The 20,274-nt window shown below is 40.5% G+C and overlaps 1 protein-coding gene across 17 annotated transcripts in view; it reads left to right on the top strand.

Moving 5' to 3' along the window:
• RCAN3 (RCAN family member 3) overlaps positions 1-20,274 on the top strand; it is a 49,827-nt gene that overhangs the window by 28,570 nt on the left and 983 nt on the right. For 5 of the 17 annotated variants that reach the window (XM_025446868.3, XM_049098835.1, XM_025446867.3 and 2 more), the window contains 2 exons: positions 896-1,048; positions 2,290-6,432. In XM_025446868.3, coding sequence (XP_025302653.1) covers positions 896-1,048; positions 2,290-2,510 — 374 coding nt within the window. In that variant the 3' untranslated portion in view covers positions 2,511-6,432. The other 12 variants (XR_007404578.1, XR_003136499.3, XR_007404577.1 and 9 more) reach the window with 12 other exon arrangements.

The raw sequence follows: 20,274 nt of genomic DNA, 5'->3' as shown, positions 1-20,274 counted from the left end.
GAGACCAAGAATCGCAGGCTCCGCAGACTTAGCCAGCCAGGCACCCTGCTAACTTAGTGATTTTGAGCAATTTACTTAGCTTCAGTTTCTGAGCTCATTTTCTCATCTAAGATAGCAATCATAGTAGCTACCTTTCAGTGTGCTTAATAAGGATTAAGTGATATATACATGATACTCAATAAATGTAACCACAATTTTAACTGCTACAGGCTCTACTAATACATAACAGCTATTAGCGAATGTTAGTTACCTTCTCCCCCATCCCAATAAAGTACCAGACAGACTTCTACTTTGAATACTTATATCAAGGAATTGGTGGCAATACTATATTATTCCTTCCAAATTCTTCTCTTATAGTTATTTTTTACTTCTTTTTTATCTTTGATTTCTTTCATCCCTTTAAAATAATATAGGAAATCGGTGCCATTGCTGTTTCAGACTAGTTGCCCCTATAATAATGTTATGTTGGGAAGGGACTATCTTATAAAGGGAGTCTACAAGAGGCATTTTGAGGGGGAAGTGGTTTCTTGCTTTTAAATATTAGAGCAATGTCATGGTTGTGTGAGGTCCTATAATAAAGAGATTGCTGCCTGGAGCCTTATAAATGTCTCCCAAGGGAAAACTGAAACCATCCCGAAATTAAGCAAGTTTACTTATACTGTCCATAGAATAGTAATTAACATTTCCATTTTAACTCCCGAGACCTCATTACTCCTCACTAGCTAATTTCTTCAAAGGACAAGATTATATAAGAACCTTAAAGTATCAGATCTCTAATGCCAAAACAAGATCAAATGCTCTGACATAGGATTTAAAAACCAGTAATCAATTAAAATATGAATAGAACAAGAAGTTTCAAGAGACAAACTCCTCTTTCTGCTGCTTACCTCCCCAGGAGAGAAATACGAGCTCCATGCAGGAACAGAGTCAACGCCAAGTGTGGTGGTTCATGTCTGTGAAAGTGAAACTGAAGAGGAAGAAGAAACAAAAAACCCCAAACAGAAAATTACCCAGACAAGGCGCCCCGAACCTCCAGCCGCAGCACTGAGTGAGCCCCAGAACTTTGATGGGGCGCTGTGAAGCCTCTGGGGGGGGTGTGAGGCAGCTGCCCTCCTGGGCTCAGCACCAGAGGCCTGTGCTCCTCCGGTGCTTTGCTGCTCAACGTGTGTATAGGTGAGGCTGGGGGTTGTGAATAGGTGAGGCAAGGTGTTGCCACTGCCCCAGCACTGGATCACAGCAGAGAGTAGCAGCTGATTTTACCTGTTCAAAATTTTAACAGATATCCTGAACAGCACTTTAAATGAAAGGATTAGCCACCAACATGTCCCATCTCTTGACCATTTTTAAGCAGTAGCAAATTAGGAAATTTGTTTGATTCCTGGCTCCCTCCAGCAGTGTTAATTTCCCCAATTCCATATAGCATGGGCTACCCAAAAACTAAAGCTGTAGTCACCGAGTGCAGTACCATTTTTATGAATTTGAAAATAGTCTTAAAATTCTAATAATCGAATGTGGGTATTTTGTAATGGTGTAATAGCTTCCTACTAATCTATCTACTGATCAAAGGTTGTTATTCAATACACATGAAATTTTTTGCACAAAAAGAGATCTGAAATACAGAATAATTCATAGAGAGTCATTTTTCTCAAGTAGTTCTTTCTTTAGCCTTGGAGAGGAAATGCCAAATTCACTTTGACTCCTGGAATCCAGTGGGTTACATTGGTGTAATGTTACTCTCTTCCCTGTTACCCTTACTTGAGAGAGGAAGGTGACGCACAGCCCACTGTCCCGAATGCGTCATCCCTCCCAGGAAACTGCTACTTTGGAAGCGGGACATACCACCAGTGAGTTTGGCTAATCACGACCTCAGGTGGTGACCAAAGTCTGCCATCTGTGACCACATGCTAGCCCACAGCATATCCAACTGTCCTCGGTCACTGGTTGAGTTTTTTAATGTTATACATATTGTGCGTGTGTCATTCAGAGACTGTAAATTAGAAAAGGTAATGACAAGATTGTCTGAAGACCATTTTTTAATTGTATAGATACTTTCCAGTTTGCTTTGAAAGAAAAGGCACACATATTCTTTTTCTGTGAATCAAGGAAGGACGGGAGGAAATCAAGATCATTCAGTTAGTGAGACTTTGTTTTTGGTGCAATATTGTATCCTGGCTGACACTTGGCATTTTCCCCTAAAACAGAATTGTTTTTTACTTGTGCTTCAGAGTGGGTAGTTGAAGCTCCTAACACAGAAACGGGCATCTTTTTAACTTTGTGTGGTCTGTGCAGATTCTGCTGTCCCTTTACAGAAAAGTCCTGTAACTAAGAAGACTTTGCTCTGGTCAGGTGGCTCTGCTGATCTCTGTTCTCTGATCTCACATCTGGAGCTCCCTGGTATGTGCGTGAAGGGGCTGCATACAGGAGTTTGGGTTGGTAAACTGCTGTGGCTGCCACTACACAGAGAGAAGAATGCTGAAATTCACGCCATAGTGTCCGCACATTTTTGGTAGCATGTTTAGAGGTTCTTACTATGGTAGGATTTATTTCTGAGGACTTAAACCATATTGCCAAAAAAAAAAAAAAGTTTTCTATTTTTTTCTATTTTTCCTTGCCCTCAAATACCTGAAATGTTAAGCTCTCCTATTTGTGTATGTCCACCACTGTTCAGCCTCAATATAAATTCAGTTGAGATGTGTGATTCCATAAGCAGTTTATTATTTTTTTTAAGATTTTATTTATTTATTCATGAGAGAGAGAGAGAGAAGCAGAGACATAGGCAGAGGGAGAAGCAGGCTCCCTGTGGGGAGCCTGACATGGGACTCGATCTCAAGATCCTGGGATCACAACCTGAGCCAAAGGCAGATGCCCAACCACTGAGCCAACCAGGCATTCCCCCATAAGCAGTTTCTTAAATTCAGATCGTCATTTGGCACCCAGTTAATAAATTTACTTTGCATTCTAAATTCACCATTTAGCCAATGTTTTATCTGGTTATACCAACTTGTCATTTGCAGAATGGACCCTGTATGTCAGGAAATATATGTATTTTCAACAGTGGGGGATTTTAAAATTTCCTTTTAGGTAATATCTATTAGCTATAATTTTCTAAGTGATCAAAATCCATAATGTTTTATTATTTGGCTTGGCTTTCGTGGTCTTCCTTCCAATTAAAGAATAGTCTATCCCAAACTTACATAACCTGTTTCTAAAGTCAAGCAGTGCAGATTACCTCAAAATTTCTTTTTCTCTGTCCTTATTTTTTTTAGAGTATTGAATTGAAGAAAAGCTTAAACCAAAATATATATGTTAAATAATTATGTACTAAATACAAAATATTTATTATTTAATATATACATATATTAAAATTTTCTGAATGGAGAACATTAATATTTTCATTCTTTCTAGTATAATATTTCCATAAGGTGAACTCTAAAAGAAAAAATTAACTTTTAAATGTGGTGAAATCAACCAGTATCTCAAATATTATGGTCTCTGTCCTTTTTTGACTTTTTCATATCCAGCTCACGTAACCATCTTGTAAGAGATGAGTCTCATGTACTTTTTCAAAGTTCCTTTTAATAAGTTTAGTTACATTTGTCTTTTTGGAAACTGAGTTATTGCTTAGATTTAACTCTAATAGTATAGTAGCCATGTTCTCTTTAGAAATCATAATTTCATCTCAGGAATCAAATTATTTAGAGCATTGTGAGGAAAGAAAATGATGCTTTGTGTTACGGAAAAAGCATTTTTTAAAAATATATTTTTATTTATTTATTCATGAGAGACAGAGAGAGAGAGAGAGAGAGGCAGAGACACAGGCAGAGGGAGAAGCAGGCTCCATGCAGGGAGCCTGACGTGGGACTCGATCCCCGGTCTCCAGGATCAGGCCCTGGGCTGAAGGCAGATGCTTAACCGCTGAGCCACCCAGGGATCCCCCGGAAAAAGCATTTTTGAAGGATAAGAAAATCCTAACACTTAATAAGGATAGTCAACAAAACCTGCAGTGTGGCAGTGCATTGTCTCCTACATTCTAGGTTCTTTTGAAATACCTACCTGATGAAACTGGAAATTAACCCATTTAAAAAGTGCACTAGTATGAGCATCAACTAGTTGAAGGTGCTAAGAGATGGAATCAGTAAAATCAATTCCCTTGTCTTGGGGACCTGAGCATCAGGGGGAGAGCAAACTCATTTTCTTTGTTTTGCTTCTTCATACTTTATACACTAAACCTATCCACAGATTTGAGAGCACAGGAAGTTTTAAGTTCAACATAAAGGCTTAAATAGAACATGGTGTGTCCAAATCAGAGCTGCCAGGAGACAGAGCAGGAACAGCACCATCCTTCTTTGAGAATACAGTCATTTTGTTTCCCACTCACAGGGACTCCATCTCTTAATGTTGTGATAGAAAGTGGAGATTAGATTTCCTCAGAATCTCAGCCATAGTGCCCAAGGTGTCTCTAGAAATGACACAATCCACTCCTCATGTAACACAGATGAGAAAACAGAGATGAACATCTTATTTTGAAGACCACAGGGACTGGGTTGGCTTCCCAAATCCCCCAGGAGGGCTTTTGCTCCTTTCTTCTTGCATTGGCCTCTCAGAAGCAGTGAATCCCTGTCATAAGAAAATAGGAAAAAAAAAAAAAAAAAGGAAAAGAATTCTATCTCCCCTGAAAGGATACAGTGAATAAGGAACATCCAGTGAAGGCAGTGACTTAGTAACTTCATGAATGAAACCAATGTTCCATGTTTTGGTGTTTTTATTATCATTGTACTGTTGGGATTGGAATCTACTTAAATAATGTTATTTTGGTAGCCAGCAATTGTGCTGACATTTTATGTGGGCTTTCCTAGATTTTAAATTATATATAGTCGTATTTGAAATGTGATTCTAATGACGCAACTTGAGATCTCATAGGATTTGGACATAGTTTGCAGTGCAATGACACTGGCACTCGGCGCTCATAAAATGGAGCTCTGTTAAAAATTAAAGACTCACCGATACTTCATGTTTTTATATAGACTCTTTTACGGACCACAGTTTTATTTTTAAAAGGGAAGATCTCAGACGTAATTAAACAGTGGAAAATGTACGAAATTCTTTGGTGCATCAAAGTTCCTTGTCTGCTGGTATCTCTCTTTTCTTGGGAGTTGTATACTTTCATACCTGTTACGCAGGTGAACTTGGTCAACCTTTCTCTCACTCTGCTTCTCTTTTACACACCTGCATGTATATCCTTCTGTACAAAAGGAAACATGTGACTTATAAACGTGACAATAAAAAGGAACAAAAGATGAGGGAATTAGTTGCCTCCTAGCTAGGGTGGGAAGTCCATTGTTACAGAAACTCACTTTTTAGAAGGTTAAATAAATTTAAAGAATAAGGTTTATGGACTGTGTTCCAGAATTTGATAAACACATTTGTTTTATAACGTCCCCTTGGGGTGTGAGTCAGCCAGGTCATCTTCACTGGAATGCCATTGTTGTCTCTATCCAGGAATCAGGAGGAAATGTTAATAATTTGAAGAGTGTTGTTATTAATACCAAATACACAGGCAACAAAGCAATAGAAAATTGTAACAACTACGATGTTTTACTGACCAAAAACATTATAAAAATGGTTATGTTCAAAATAGAAGTTTCCAGCCAAGGTTAAGAGGTACTAACATTGAGTGGAGTCAGTGTCTCCTTCCATGTAAACAAAAGCATAAGGACCTTCTTTGAACTTAGGCATGTGTGGTCTCTCTTGTAAACTGTTTCCTTTTGAAGCAAAATCATGTCCTACAGACTCTTGGGAGTTCCTGCATAGCATTGACTGAATATTCATTCTTGTCATCTGGAAGGTCTATATCTATGCAGATAATACATGTTTTTCTATATTGTTTTCTATTTAGTCCCCAGTCTTCCTAAACCAGACTGGAGACTGAGGAGAGATAAAGGTGGCTAATCCTGTCACTGTGCCATCTTCTTCCCGCTGCTTTTCAGCCCCCGAGATGGGGGCCCCAGAGAGGAGCGATCTACATTTCTGCTGTATCATGCATGTCCTCCAGCTTTGACTTCTGTCTTCATTGAACCCAGGAGGTGAATTTATTATTTTATCTGAACATGTTGGTGATCTTGTGTTACATTCTGGGGGACATTACTTTTCTGGTACTGTAAATTGTAGGGAATATTCATTGTGCTTCGAAAACCTGGTCAGTAATTTATATATATGTATTCTGTATTTTCGTGTGCTTGATGTGACAATCCATAGTTTATAGTAGTTTGTTATTGTCAACTTTGGCTATCCTGTATTTTTAGGACATTTAAATGTCCATTGTCCTCTCAAAGTGACAAAAGCAGAATGTAATTTTTTTGGAATCCTTGTGATTACTTGTAACAAGATTGTTTTTAAAGCTAATAAAAATAAAGTTAGGATTTTTTTTAAAAATTCGCCCACTGAATTGAGTTTTTTGTAGTATTTTCAATAAATGTCGTTTATATTTAGGCAGTAGCACACAAAAGAATAGTGAAATAGTTTTTTCCTTTAACTAGATAGCAGTTGAACATTAATACTGAGCTGCGCCAGAGCTAAAAGTGGTGACTCACTGCCAGCTCTGGAAAATAACCACGATGGTTTGAGTTCTTTATCGAGAAAAGTTTTTACCCTGGCTTATCCTCTGTTAAAAATGATTCATTCCAGGTAAAGGCTTATTTTCTGTCTTGGTTTTAAAAAAAATCTCCACATCCAAATGTCGAAGCTAAAAATGACTGTAAGGTTATCTAGTGCAGTGATTTTTTAAATATATACTTATTTTTAAGCCAAAGAACTCTATTCTTCTTTCAAATGAAACCTTACATAAAGTTTAATGTAAAACTAATTACCAACAAAAAGGTAAACAACTGCTCCTTTGAAGGGGGTGAGGGAGAAGTTGAGACCCAAGGGTATCCCCCAACCCCTAGCCCTGTGAAAACTCAGCAGAACAGTTCCAAACACCAGACTATCCAGTGGCTTCCACAGCCCCACACAAGCCTTCACAAGTAAACAACCCAAGAGGCATCACCAGATTCATACACCTGGATGGTAGCTAACCGGGAGCTGGAAACATAATGGTTTCCTGCCTCCATCCCAGGTGACCGTGCTCCACTACTTGGTTAAATGAAAATCTTCCATTTTTCAGGAGAAAAGTAGTAGGATTCAAAGGTTTTTAGAATTGTCAGTGTTTTGTTTGTTTCAAAAAACTAAAGGAGAGTAACCAGGGACTTTGCTCCTTTAATAGAGGCTTTTCCAAGCTGTGTTCCTTGGCACTGCCTCCAGGGGGAACTGGACTCCCAGGTCCCCGGGGCCTTGCACCCAGCTTCAAGTCCATTGGATTCCTCGTGCAGAACAGTCTTGGCATGAGATTGCACTTGAGCTGAGGACTCCTATGCTGAAACAGCAAGCTGTAGAACCACTGCAAATAACCTGAGGATAAAGTGGTTTTTTAAATGCAGAATAGAAAATACAAGAATAAAAGTTTAAGTAATTTGCCTCATTAAAATAGACTGACTTAAAAGTTAAATTCAACAGTGTATGTGTCAGAGTCCAATAATCAAGACACATGTTAAACTAGATAGGAGCGAGCAGAAATTCTCTCTGCTTTCTTTGAACACATCACAATATCGTTCTAATCTAGAATGAGAAAGGATTAAAATTCTTATACTCATGGGCAACATCTCAAATCTTGCCAAACTTTTCCTAGTCTTCTGAGACATAGAAGTTAAAAATATAAGTAATTTGTAGATTAGGTATCTAGATGGTAATGTTATTTGGGAAAAACTTGTGGTCGAAATGTTTGGAAAAGTTGAACAGTTTCTGTATTGCTGTGTTTCTGGGACCTTTTTAATTTGTGCATTCTCTGTCTCCAAAAGGATATACCGTGTTTATCAAATCTAATAAGATATGGAGCCCTTTTGCCCAGAAGCATCTCATTGCACTGCTGCTCAAGGAACATTTAAAGAAACATTCTACTAAAATCTTGAGGCCTGATTAAAGGATAGCTTTGTGAATTAAAAACTCTTTATTAATTTCTCAACTCTTTGAGATTGGGCATCAGAAGGAGCCTCCCTGATTTTTGAATGGGAAAACCAAGTTGACAAAACTATTAGAATCTATAAAAGCTTAGCAAAGTTGCCAAATACAAGACTAACTTAGAAAAAGCAGTAGCGTCTTCTTATACCATCAATGACCAAAATATAAGCTATTGCTTATATAAGCCAACACTCATAATTGCAACAAAACATCAGCATAAACAAACTTTCAAACTGTAATAAGGACTTGGATAATTTAAGTACATGCTTTTAAATGGGATAACTTCATATTTTAGGAAGGTCAAATTTTCCCAAAATTATAAATGCAATGGAATCTTTGTCAAAATCTCAGCTATATTTTTTACACTTACACTCGTTAAACTTATCCTCCAAACTTGTAGGAAAGAATAAACAAACAAGTAGTTAAGAAAACCTTAAAAAGAAAAAACATGGAAGACTTGTCCTACCAAATACTAAGACAACCTACAAACTCACATGAGTTCAATGTAAGAAAAGTCAAAAATTTTTAAAAAGAATAGAGACCAACCCAGGTCTATAAGAGAAAATTAATATACAATAAAAAGCCATCATAAATAAATAGAGAAAGGCTACACTGTCTAACCTATGGTGTTGGGAAAATGGGCTTAGTATACGTAGGTCAATAAAACTTGGTTTCCCGTCAAACACTAAATAGAGAGATGGACTGACTCCTGGATGGATTAAAGACTGGAATGTATAGAGTTAATAGAATGAGTTGTAGGAGAATACCTTTTGACCTAGAGGAAGGGAAAGACTTTATAAAACTTTAAAAGCATAAGCTATAAGGTAATTGATTACATCAAAATTAATGATACAGTCAATGAAGAATGCCATGGACAATGTTGACAGACAACAGGCAGAAGATATTTGCAATCCTAATATGAGGTAAATAACCATAATAAACAAGGTAGTTTGGCAAATCCAAAGGAAAAGCAGCCCAATTTAAAAAAATGGGCTTAAGGATATGAACAGCAATCAACAAAAAAGTAAAGCGAGCCTGCAAGAGACATTCAAACCCAGTAATCTGATAAGTGTAATTAATGCAACAAGATGCCACTTTATACCTATTGGATTCTCAAAAATGTTAAAAAGTGAATAATGCCCAGTATAGCCAGAGGATGGACATATAGGAAGCCTGATGTAACACAGGTGGGAGTGTAGACTGGTTTAGTTATTCTGAGGAATTATCTGGCAGTACTTAATCCTATCAGTAAGAACAAAATCTCTGACTCAGCAGCTCTGCTCCTGGAATATAGAGAGATCCCAAGAATATCCCAAAGGTATATTCAGGTCCAGTAGAAGACATGATGAGAATGTTCACTGCACCATTATTTACAGAAGCAAGCTGGGGTTCTCTCCTGGGAAATTGACACTGTGGAGAACTGTACGACAGAGTAGCCATAGACTCAGCTACATGGATGGGTCTTAAAAATAGACCCGAGTGACAGAAGTAATCAGTGAGATGTGCGTAACACTCACATTACATAAAATACGTAGACAGTAGTGCATTGTGCAAGAATGTATACAAATAAAAAGATAATACTTTTTCTTAAAGATAATACATTAAACACATATATACATACATAAGAGGCATCTTATATGGATCAGGGATGATGATGTGCTGTGAACCAAGAAGTCTGATTTACTGTTAGACTTTTTATAACCTTTATATAGTCATTTAAAAAATTATTAATACCCCATTCTCTTTCCTTCCTTGATGTAGCATTAAGGTTAGTTTAAAATTATATGTTATTTTTCTCTAGAAGAAAATATTTCACTGTGCTTTATTTAGGGGAAATCCAGATTTTATTGGAGATATTTATGCCTTTTTGGATAAACATTTCAGAAAAATACTGTTCTCTTTCTAGATGTGTGTATATAACTGCTTTCTCCAACTAAGTTATGTACATTCTTTATTAAGTGTACTCTCATGGGGAGGGGGGAAAATGTACCCATCATTCACTCTTCTGCAAATGAATGAGCATTGCATGTGGTTTGACTCCATTTCCTTTTGCTTCAAGGAAGTAATCAAGTTAATTCTTGGCCTGGTGCTATCTTCAGTGTGTTTTGAATAATTGAGATCTTTAATGGAAAATTATACAATCTTTTGTCCTAGAAGATTTTACCAGGCCTCTTGGCCCCAAAGAAGGTAATCAGACCAAAAATGATTTCTTGGAAGTTGCCTGAGTGAATCCTGTGAATTAAAGGTCTTTTAGGGGCGCACTTACTCACCTTCTATTACTTATTTCCTTGATAACTTCGGTCATTTATTAGAAATTTAGGGCAACTGGGGGCAGCCCCAGTGGCGCAGCGGTTTAGCGCCACCTGCAGCCAGGTTGTGATCCTGGAGACTGGGGATCCAGTCCCACATCAGGCTTCTTGCATGGAGCCTGCTTCTCCCTCTGCCTGTGTCTCTGCCCCCCCGCCCCCCCGTGTCTCTCATGAATAAATAAATAAAATCTTTAAAAAAATTTTTTTTCGGGCAACTGTTGGAAAGTCTGGATCAGAGATTTCTTCTCCTTTGCAAATGAGAAGCAGCCCTTGGGCATTGATTTAACCAGTTCCACCTTCTCCCAATGTCAAAGACTTGGCTGCTTTTTGTTCCAGGGTTTACATATCAGGCACCCAGAGGATTAGGTGGAAATGACCTTGTCACCCAAGGATATTGAAGGTCACAGAATTGTATTTGGGGCCTGCTTCCAGGATGGGCAGGTTGGAGATTGTGTGGGGTGAGCATCTTATCCTTCTCTCTGTCCCCCTCTACAGGGTGAACTGAATTCATCACAGAGCAGAGGGAACCATTCCTGCCGCAGCCTGCATGGTTCAAATAATATTCTCTGCTTCTATGGCATTTCTACAGCTCATGGGACTCAGTTGCTCTGTTATGGAGAAAGGCCAGGACTCAGGGGGTCTAGCCAAGTTTGAGCATCTTGACACTGACCAGCCATGCTTGCCAAGTGCTTCCTTACTTCTTGTGTCATTTACTCTTTCTTTTTTGTAATGGTTTTTTTTTCCCCAGCTTTATTGAGAAATAATTGACATGGGTCATTTTTTTTCTTAACAGTTAACCTGTGAGGTCCTGTCCTAAACTGATGACAGGAAAACCCCATCTTTAAAGAGTCAGCCTTCAGTGAAAATTCTTTTAGTAAGATTGGTTTCTGTTTTTACTTCTTGACTACATTTTTTGTTTTATAGCCAAATAAAATCAGAAAATATGTAATGATTAAGTATCTTGCTTTCCCTAAAGCAAGACTTAGATTGGTGAGATTGTCTTTCATCCTGGTTAGATTCCATAAATCCCTGCATTTTCCATGGTTGCTCCAGAGAGTCAGCCACCTAGGAAATACCCACTGATGGGAATACTAATGCTGAAAGGAACAATGGGGTGTCAGTGTTTGGAGGGCATTCTTATCCAAGAAAAAAAGACATTTGTACCTTGGTCCTGGTTATGGGTAACTTAATTCTGTTTTGCTTACAGCTCAGGCCCTTCTATAGGATGGCAAGCCTTTAAAAAATTATTTTTAAGAGATTGGGATTCCAATAATAAAGAGAAAAACACGAAAAGTACAATAAAACTAGCTTTAGATGATAAAATATGTGTCATAGGATTTCATTTAATTTAAAAAAAAAGCCATATTTGTACACAGAGGAAAGATTGGAGGGCTATACATTGAAATACTTTATTTTGAGATTTGTTTATTTTTAGAGAGAGCATGCATGCACATGGAGGGGAGGGGCAGAGGGAGTGGGAGAGAGAATCTCAAGCTGACTCTGCTGAGCATGGACCTCCACACTGGGCTTGATCTCACGACCCTAAGATCACAACCTGAGCCAAAACCAAGAGTTGGACATTTAATCGACTGAGCCACCCAGGTGCCATACGTTGAAATATTTTTAATAGTTCATCTGAATAAGAGAATTATGGATAATCTTTATCTTCTTTTGGTTTATATCTGTTTTTTAGACTGTACATGTAGGTAATAAGATTTTTTTTATAGGCATTAATAATAGGGGAAGTGAGAAGGGGTGAGCAGAATGTAGAAAACTACATTTTCTGCTCATTTTTTTGTAAACCTAAAACTGCTCTTAAAAACAAAGTGTTATTTTTTTGAAGCCTATTCAGATAACAGCCTCATGGCCTACAGCCTTTTTAAAAAGATTTCATTTATTTATTTGAGAGAGAATGAGCAAGGAGAGCTGCAGACGGAGAGGAAGAAGCAGGCTCTCCACTGAGCAGGGATCTCGATGTGGGGCTCATCCCAGGACATTGGGATCATGACCCAAGATGAAGGCAGATGCTCAACCAACTGAGCCACCCAGGTGCCCTGATCTACAGACTTTAAAGCTTAGTGCCGAATCTGATGCGTTAGTTTTAGTAAAGGAACCTGGGAAGGGGAAAGTGTTTTATTCTGTTTAGGCAATTACAACAAAATACTATAGACTAGGTGCTCATCAACAACAGGCATTGATTTCTCAGGCTTCTGGAGGCTAGAATTCCCAAGGTCAGTGTCCCAGCACAACCCGTATCTGGTGAGGACTAGCTTGCTAGTTCACAGATGGCCATCTTTTTGTTATCTCCTCACATGGTGGAAGGCGGTAGGGAGCTCCATGGGGTCTCTTTTATAGGGACAATAATCCCACTCTCAAGGTCCTTACTCTCATGACCTAATCAACCCAAAGGCCCCACCTCCTGACACCATCATGTTGGTCATTAGGATTCCAACAGGAATTTGGGTGGGGGGTGGAGGTCACAAATAATAGAAATAACCAATTCTTTTTTTTAAATAAATTTATTTTTTATTGGTGTTCAATTTACCAACATACAGAATAACACCCAGTGCTCATCCCGTCAAGTGCCCCCCTCAGAAATATCAGAAAGGGAGACAGAACATAAAGACTCCTAACTCTGGGAAACGAACTAGGGGTGGTGGAAGGGGAGGAGGGCGGGGGATGGAGGTGAATGGGTGACGGGCACTGAGGGGCGCACTTGATGGGATGAGCACTGGGTGTTATTCTGTATGTTGGTAAATTGAACACCAATAAAAAATTAATTTATTAAAAAAAAAAGTGCCCCCCTCAGTGCCCGTCACCCATTCACCTCCATCCCCCGCCCTCCTCCCCTTCCACCACCCCTAGTTCGTTTCCCAGAGTTAGGAGTCTTTTTTTTTTTTTTTTTTTTTTTTTACGATAGTCACACAGAGAGAGGCAGAGACACAGGCAGAGGGAGAAGCAGGCTCCACTCACCGGGAGCCCAACGTGGGACTTGATCCCGGGTCTCCAGGATCGCGCCCTGGGCCAAAGGCAGGTACCAAACTGCTGCGCCATCCAGGGATCCCTTTTTTTTTTTTTTTTTTTTTGAGTTAGGAGTCTTTATGTCCTGTCTCCCTTTCTGATATTTCCCACACATTTCTTCTCCCTTCCCTTATATTCCCTTTCACTATTATTTATAAGAAATAACCAATTCTGTAAGTGATGGTAAAATACCTATTTTTTTCTTTTTTTTTTTTTTAAATCTATTTATAGGTCAGGTTTCCCCCACAGAATACATGCTCAAGGGCAGAGTGATGCTTTTGTCATCTATTCAGAAGACACACAATAGATGCCTGTTGCATGAATGGACAAATGAGCGCCAAGAACAGAGTAAAGCATTTAATCAAAGACACTCGGCCACATGCATCCTCTCTCTTCTCCCTTGTATTTCCTTAAAAGTTGTGTGACTTTTCCTAACAAATATAAGAATATGTGTTTAAAGTCATTCCAAGGAAAAATAAGTAGTCATTCCAAGAATAGGAGAACAAGTGGGGGGAGGGGATAAACATAAAAATACACCTATGTAGTCCTTTTAAAACCAAAATACAAAAATTTGCTTTTGAAGTTAATGATATAAATCAGAATCTTGTTTAAAAACATCATTGTAGGGATCCCTGGGTGGCGCAGGGGTTTAGCGCCTGTCTTTGGCCCAGGGCGCGATCCTGGAGACGCGGGATCGAATCCCACGTCGGGCTCCCGGTGCATGGAGCCTGCTTCTCCCTCTGCCTGTGTCTCTGCCTCTCTCTCTCTCTCTCTCTCTCTCTCTCTGTGACTATCATAAATAAATAAAAATTAAAAAAATAAAAATAAATAAAAATAAATAAAAACATCATTGTAAGGAAGGAATTAAGTCACATATGTTAGGCTCTGAAACTAGTTGGAGTTGTGAATAAAAAGGCAAATAATCCAATTTAAAAATGAGTAAAGGAACTGGTGATCGTTTCCTAGGGTGGATATAACAAATTACCACAAACTAGGTGGCTTAAAACAATAGAAATGTATTCTTTCACACTTCTAGAGGCCAGAAGTCTGAAATCAAGGTGTCAGCAGCGTTGGTTCCTACTGGGGAATCAGAACAGAATCTGTGTCATACCCCTCTCCAAGCTTCTAGTGGTTGCTGGCATTCCTTGGCTTGTACAACATCACTACAATCTCTCTGTGTAGCATTCTGTGTGTGTGTCTAAATTTCCCTTTTCTTTTTTTTTTTTTAAGACTTTATTTATTTATTCATGAGAGACAGACAGAGAGCGAGAGAGACAGAGACATAGGCAGAGGGAGAAGCAGGCTTCATGCAGGGAGCCTGATGTGGGACTCGATCCCAGAGTCCTGGGATTATGCCTTGAGCCAAAGGCAGATGCTCAACCACTGAGCCACCCAAGCGTCCCTAAATTTCCCTTTTCTTACAAAGACACAGTCGGATTGGATTCAGGGTCCATCCTAATCTAGTATGACTTCTCATTAACTTAATTACATCTGCAAAGAGCCTATTTCACATAGGCCGCATACACAGGTTCTAAGTGGACATGAATTTTGGGGGGACATTATTCAACCCAACAAAGAGCTGAATAGACATTTCTCCAAAAAAGATATACCAATAGCCTAGAAGTGCATGAAAAGATGCTCCCCATCATTAGTCACCAAGGAAGGGTAAACTACAACCACAATGACATACATTTCATACCCACTAAAATGGCTAAAATTAAAAGATAATGAGCATTGGTGAACTACTGGTGTGAACACAGAATGGTGCAGCTGCTTTGGAAAACTGGGCAGTTCCTCAAAAAGTTAAACATAGAGTTACCACATGACCTGACGATTCTGCTCCTTAGTATGTATATCCAAGAGAATTGAAAACATGTACCCACACAAAAATTTACATTATGTTCATAGCAGCATTATAGATAATCATCAGAAGGTGGGAACATCCCACATCCACCAGTGAATGAATAAACCAAATGTATGTCCATACAATGGCATATTTTTCAGACACAAACAGGAATAAAGAATTCATTCTATGACATGGATGAACCTTGAAAACCCGCTAAGAAGCCAGACACAAAAGGCCACATGTTGTGTGATTCCATTTATAAGAAATGTCTGGAATCACCAAGTCCATAAGACAGAAAGCAGATTAGTGATTTTCCAAGGCTGGGGGGTGGGGAGAGTTGGGAGTGACTACTTATGGGTACAGGGGGTTTTTTTTAGGACTGATGAAAAAGTTCTGGAATTTGATACCGGTGATGTTTTTGCAATCTTATGAATAAAAATTTACCCTGAGAAAAAGGAATGGAAGGATAAAGTAGGAGAGTAAAATTCTCTAAAGTCAGAAAATCTAAAGAAGAATATGTTGTGGTATTATTTCCTTCTCTGGATCTTTAAGTGTTTAAATAAATGCAATTTGTCAGGAAACCATAATAGAAAGTGGCTTTCCTTATCAAAAATTTATGGGAGCGATAAAAATAATGTTCTTTATGGATTCTGATTGTATAGCACGTGCCTCTGAATGTGACCAGGAAGACTGACGCTGGCATTGTCTGTCACTCAGCATGAAGATCATAAAGAAGTTCCGTGGGAATATGGAAGATCTGTGTCAGAACCGTCTATGCCACCAGTGATTTAGGTATATTTGGGAGTTAAGATTCACTCCTCATATCTCACCTTAAATCAAAGTTGGATGGTGAAAAATGAAGACCAGATTTTTAAAAAATGCTTATTCACTAGTTTCCTAAAATCTGACCAATTCACCAATTAGTAAAATGCTCTTACCTTTCGAGCTTTTAAAGGTTCATCAATATATTGAAGTAGGTGTGTTTTTGTCTGCTTCTCTCCCATTTCTCTTTTCTGAGATGAGAAACTTCCTACTTGACCACGAGGTGGGCATGTGACCCAACCTGGCCAATCAGAATGTTCTCCTAAAATGGAATTCTAGAAAGAAGCTCTTCTTCCACCTGAGCTGTTGGCTACCATGTTCTCTACTCTGAGGAGAAGGCCTTTGTGCATTAAGGGAGAATGAAGTAGACACTCAAAGAGACATAGAGATAAGGGGAGCAGAGGGATGGTGAGTTCTAATCCTAAATCCTTCTGGCTGCTTCTCCCTGCCCTGTCCACAGTGCAAAGAAAGGCCAAGTCCATACAAGGCAGAGGGCACAATAAGGCAAATGAGTTCATTTGGCAAATCAAACATATTTTTAAAATCTACTTAACATTAAGTGCTCTGGGAAATATAAACTCCTCTGCCCTGCCAGAGCCTGCAACAGAGCAGGAGAGATGGATCTGCAAATAGCCAGCTGTAGTACAAGACAGAAGCACAGGCTATGGTTCAGGTGCAAACCCAGTACTAGGGCACCCCAAGAAAGGGAACATGACTTTGACTGGGGGCGGGGGTTAGATGGGCTTTCATGGAAGGATGTGGGATCTTGAAGGAAGGCCATTCATGGATGGAAGGGTCAGGAGAGCACAAGGGTGTATTTCTCTGGGAGGAATGGCCCACCTCTGACCCAGCCATGAGGGAGTGCAGGGCAGGTTTGAGGAACAGAAGTTGTCCCCAGGGCTATGGTGATAGATGTGGGAAGGGAGGAATCCATGTTGGATAATGGATGTTGGAATAATGTTGGAAAGGATGGCAGAGCCAGACAGTGATGTCTGTGGTGGTTTGGGAAAGAGTCAAACAAATGGTCAGATAAGTGTTAGTGAAGTGGACAAGATGAAGGGCACGCATCCCCTAAAGTCTAGTGCCATCTTGATCTTCAGACTTGAAAGCCTCTTTCTGGTTCAAACTCTACCATAGTACTAACCCATAGTGGATGAGCCTGAAACTCTCGGGACCAGACTATCTGGGTGACCTTGGGCAAACTATAAGTCCTGTCCCAAGTCTGTTTCTTCATCTGTAAAATGCAATAAATACTAGTAATATGCAATAAATACTAGTACCTACATTATAGAATTGTCTAGACAACTAAATAACCCCTAAATGTGACCCATAATTTCAATTTTTTTTTTCAATTTTTATTATTTAACCTTTTCTGGTGGCCCAAGAAACCATGGTCAAAGGCTGTGTTTCATCAATTCATTCATGGCTCTTTCCTAGACATCTATTAAGTTCAGGGATTTATACTTGGTGCTATGAAGGACACAAAGATGAGTAGGTCGTGAGCAGCTCACAATCCTTCAGGAGAGGAAAAATGACATCTGCTTATCTATAATAAAAGGAAGGGAAAGGGAAGTCCAATTTAGCAGCAAGAGTACCCTGGGAACTGATATTTGAGCTTAGCCTTGAAACGTGAAGTGTGTATAAGGTTCACTGACTATAGGGAATCAAATCAAGTTGTCTTCTCCTTCCAGTGCCAGACAGGACTAGATGTCCTGTGATGTGACAATGACAAGGCTGTACTGGTCTGCTAGAGCTGCCAAAATGAAGTACCACATTGGGTGGCTTAAGCAACAGAAATTGATTTCTTCGCCATTCTGGAGTTTAGAAGTCCAAAATCAGGGTTGGTTTCTCCTGAGAGCCTCGTGGTTCAGGATGGATGGCCATCTGCATAGGGTCTCCTCTCAGTGTCCTAATCTTCCCTTCTTATGAGGACACCCATCGGGTTAGATCAGGACCCACCCATGTGACCTCATTTTACTGGAATTACCTCTTGAAAGACCCTGTCTCCAAATAGAGTCACATGAGGTCCTGGGGGTTAGGACTTCAACATACGAATTTGGGGTTGGTGGGGGACACAATTCAGCCCATAACGAAGGTTGAATGTGGACTGATCAACAGCCTGGTCAAGGGTCACACTGTTTTGTAGCCCACAGGTAAGAGAGACAGACACTCCGTTCCCAGGAAGGTGTGGGGGAGGGGCCGGATGCCATGCCGCCCCGAGGGCGCTCCCAGCTGAGGGGAATGAGGTACTGAGTGGCAGCAGGGACACCGTGCCTGGAAGGGGAAGGAGTTCTAGAGGTCTGGATCACAGTTTGTGGGCAAGTGGTGCTCCCTCTGTGGCCTCAGGCCCCTGGTCTACAGTAGGAGGCTCTCAACCCGGGTCACACCCTGGCAGCCCCTGGGCAGCTGGGGGAAGAAGGTGAACATCTGGCCCTGTCCCGAGAACTGGTTCAGTGGGGCGGCCTTGACATCAGCAGAAGTGCTTCAAAGCACCCAGATGATTCTAAGGGGGCAGCCAGGACTGAGACCCCCTGGGCAAGAGGATGTTCGCGTTCCCTTCCAGTCCCAGGCCATGATTCAACCCTAGACTTGGGATCTGGACCCCTGGCTCACCACATTCTCTGGCCTTGGGAATCTCTGGAAATGCTCTCAGTTCATAAAATGTCCATTTGCGATATTAGAGCTACTCCTTCAATGTGCATAGCCCATGACTGTTTGAGGAAGTAACTGAGGGGGCATTAACTCATTCGGTCCTCATCATGCCCCGTGGGTGGCCAGTGGGCAGATAGTGCTCTTCCCACGCCCCTTGGTTCCCCTCCAGAGCACTCGCCACCCTCCAGCCTGCCATACCCGTTGGCTTGTTTTTGTCTTCTCCACATAAGAATGTCAACTTCATCAGGGCAGGGATGACTTACTGTCTCTTTCCTTCGCTGCTGGCACATCGCAGGCCCTCGGTAAAATATTGGTTGAATGAATTAATGAATCACAGAAGAATAAATAAAAGCCCAGAGAGGTTAGAAGATCTGCCTGAGGTCACAGCAAGTAAACAGTAGCTGACCTGCGTCTTCTCTCTGCGTTCTTTCCACCCTGTTTACTCTTGTTCTGGGTTTCCCAGAGTGACTGTGGTGTGAGAGTGGACCCAGGAGGGCAGATGAGCTAGCTGCCACCAGGAAGAGCTCCTAGAGCCCTCGAGATAAAAGCACAGGTTCCTTGCCAAGGTGAGGGATAGCAGCTTCTGATGATGGCCAAAGGCTTAATTTACAGCCTCTCATTTTCATTCTGGGAACAGAAGTTTTCCCTTGTTATTACCTGCAAATGATTTGGGCTAATGCTCTGAATCATGGGGCTTCCCTAAAATGTAGCATCAAAATGAGGAAGCCACCTGGTAATCACGGAGCTGGCTGTCTAGAGACGGTCAAGATCATCAAACTGACCACGGCGCTAGAAGAGGCCTCCAAGATCAAACAGTGCAACCTGCCATTTTACGGATGAAAAAGAGGCCCAGAGAAATCAGGTGGCTTATGGGGTGGGGTGTGTTACAGACGCCTAGTTCATGCCCATCACTCTCTTCTTTCCTCCCTCTCCATCACCCAATGCTCCCAGAGGTGAGATGGGAATTAACCCGGAAACAGGACAGCAGCTCACAGGAAGGGATGCCTGCCTCTACTGGACCTTGTTAACCTTAAAAATAATACTGTCAGGACGCCTGGCTGGCTCAGTGGTTGAGCATCTGCCTTTGGCTCAGGTCATGATCCCAGGGTCCTGAGATGGAGTCCCACATCTGCTCCCTGTAGGGAGCCTGCTTCTCCCTCTGCCTATGTCTCTGCCTCTTTCTGTGTGTCTCTCATGAATAAATAAATTAAATCTTAAAAAAAATACTGTAAGTTATTTTACCAGCAAAATAGTTGTAGTCAGGAATAGCAAACCAATTGCAACTGACCACACCCCAAAAAAATCCAACCCAGAAGCAAGTCAGGAGAAGAGAGAACCATGTTTTATAGCATGGGGGGGAGGGGCTGTTACAAACAACAAGCCCATTGGAGGAAACTAGGAGTTCAAAGTGTAGTGTCTTTTCATTGGCTGAGTTGTGACAATCTCTCATTGGTGGGGCTGTTGCTAGGCCAGGAGAAAATCTTCTTTCCTCATGCTGGGGAAGTAAACTACAGCTTTCTTCCTGTTGATTCTACAACTGAGGACTGTGGTAGGAGACAAGAGCTACCCCTT

This window comes from Canis lupus, chromosome 2, assembly GCF_003254725.2.
Source record: "Canis lupus dingo isolate Sandy chromosome 2, ASM325472v2, whole genome shotgun sequence".
Taxonomy (NCBI): Eukaryota; Metazoa; Chordata; class Mammalia; order Carnivora; family Canidae; genus Canis; species Canis lupus.
The sequence above is the reverse complement of the archived record's forward strand: the minus strand, read 5'-3'. Positions and strand labels throughout refer to the sequence as shown.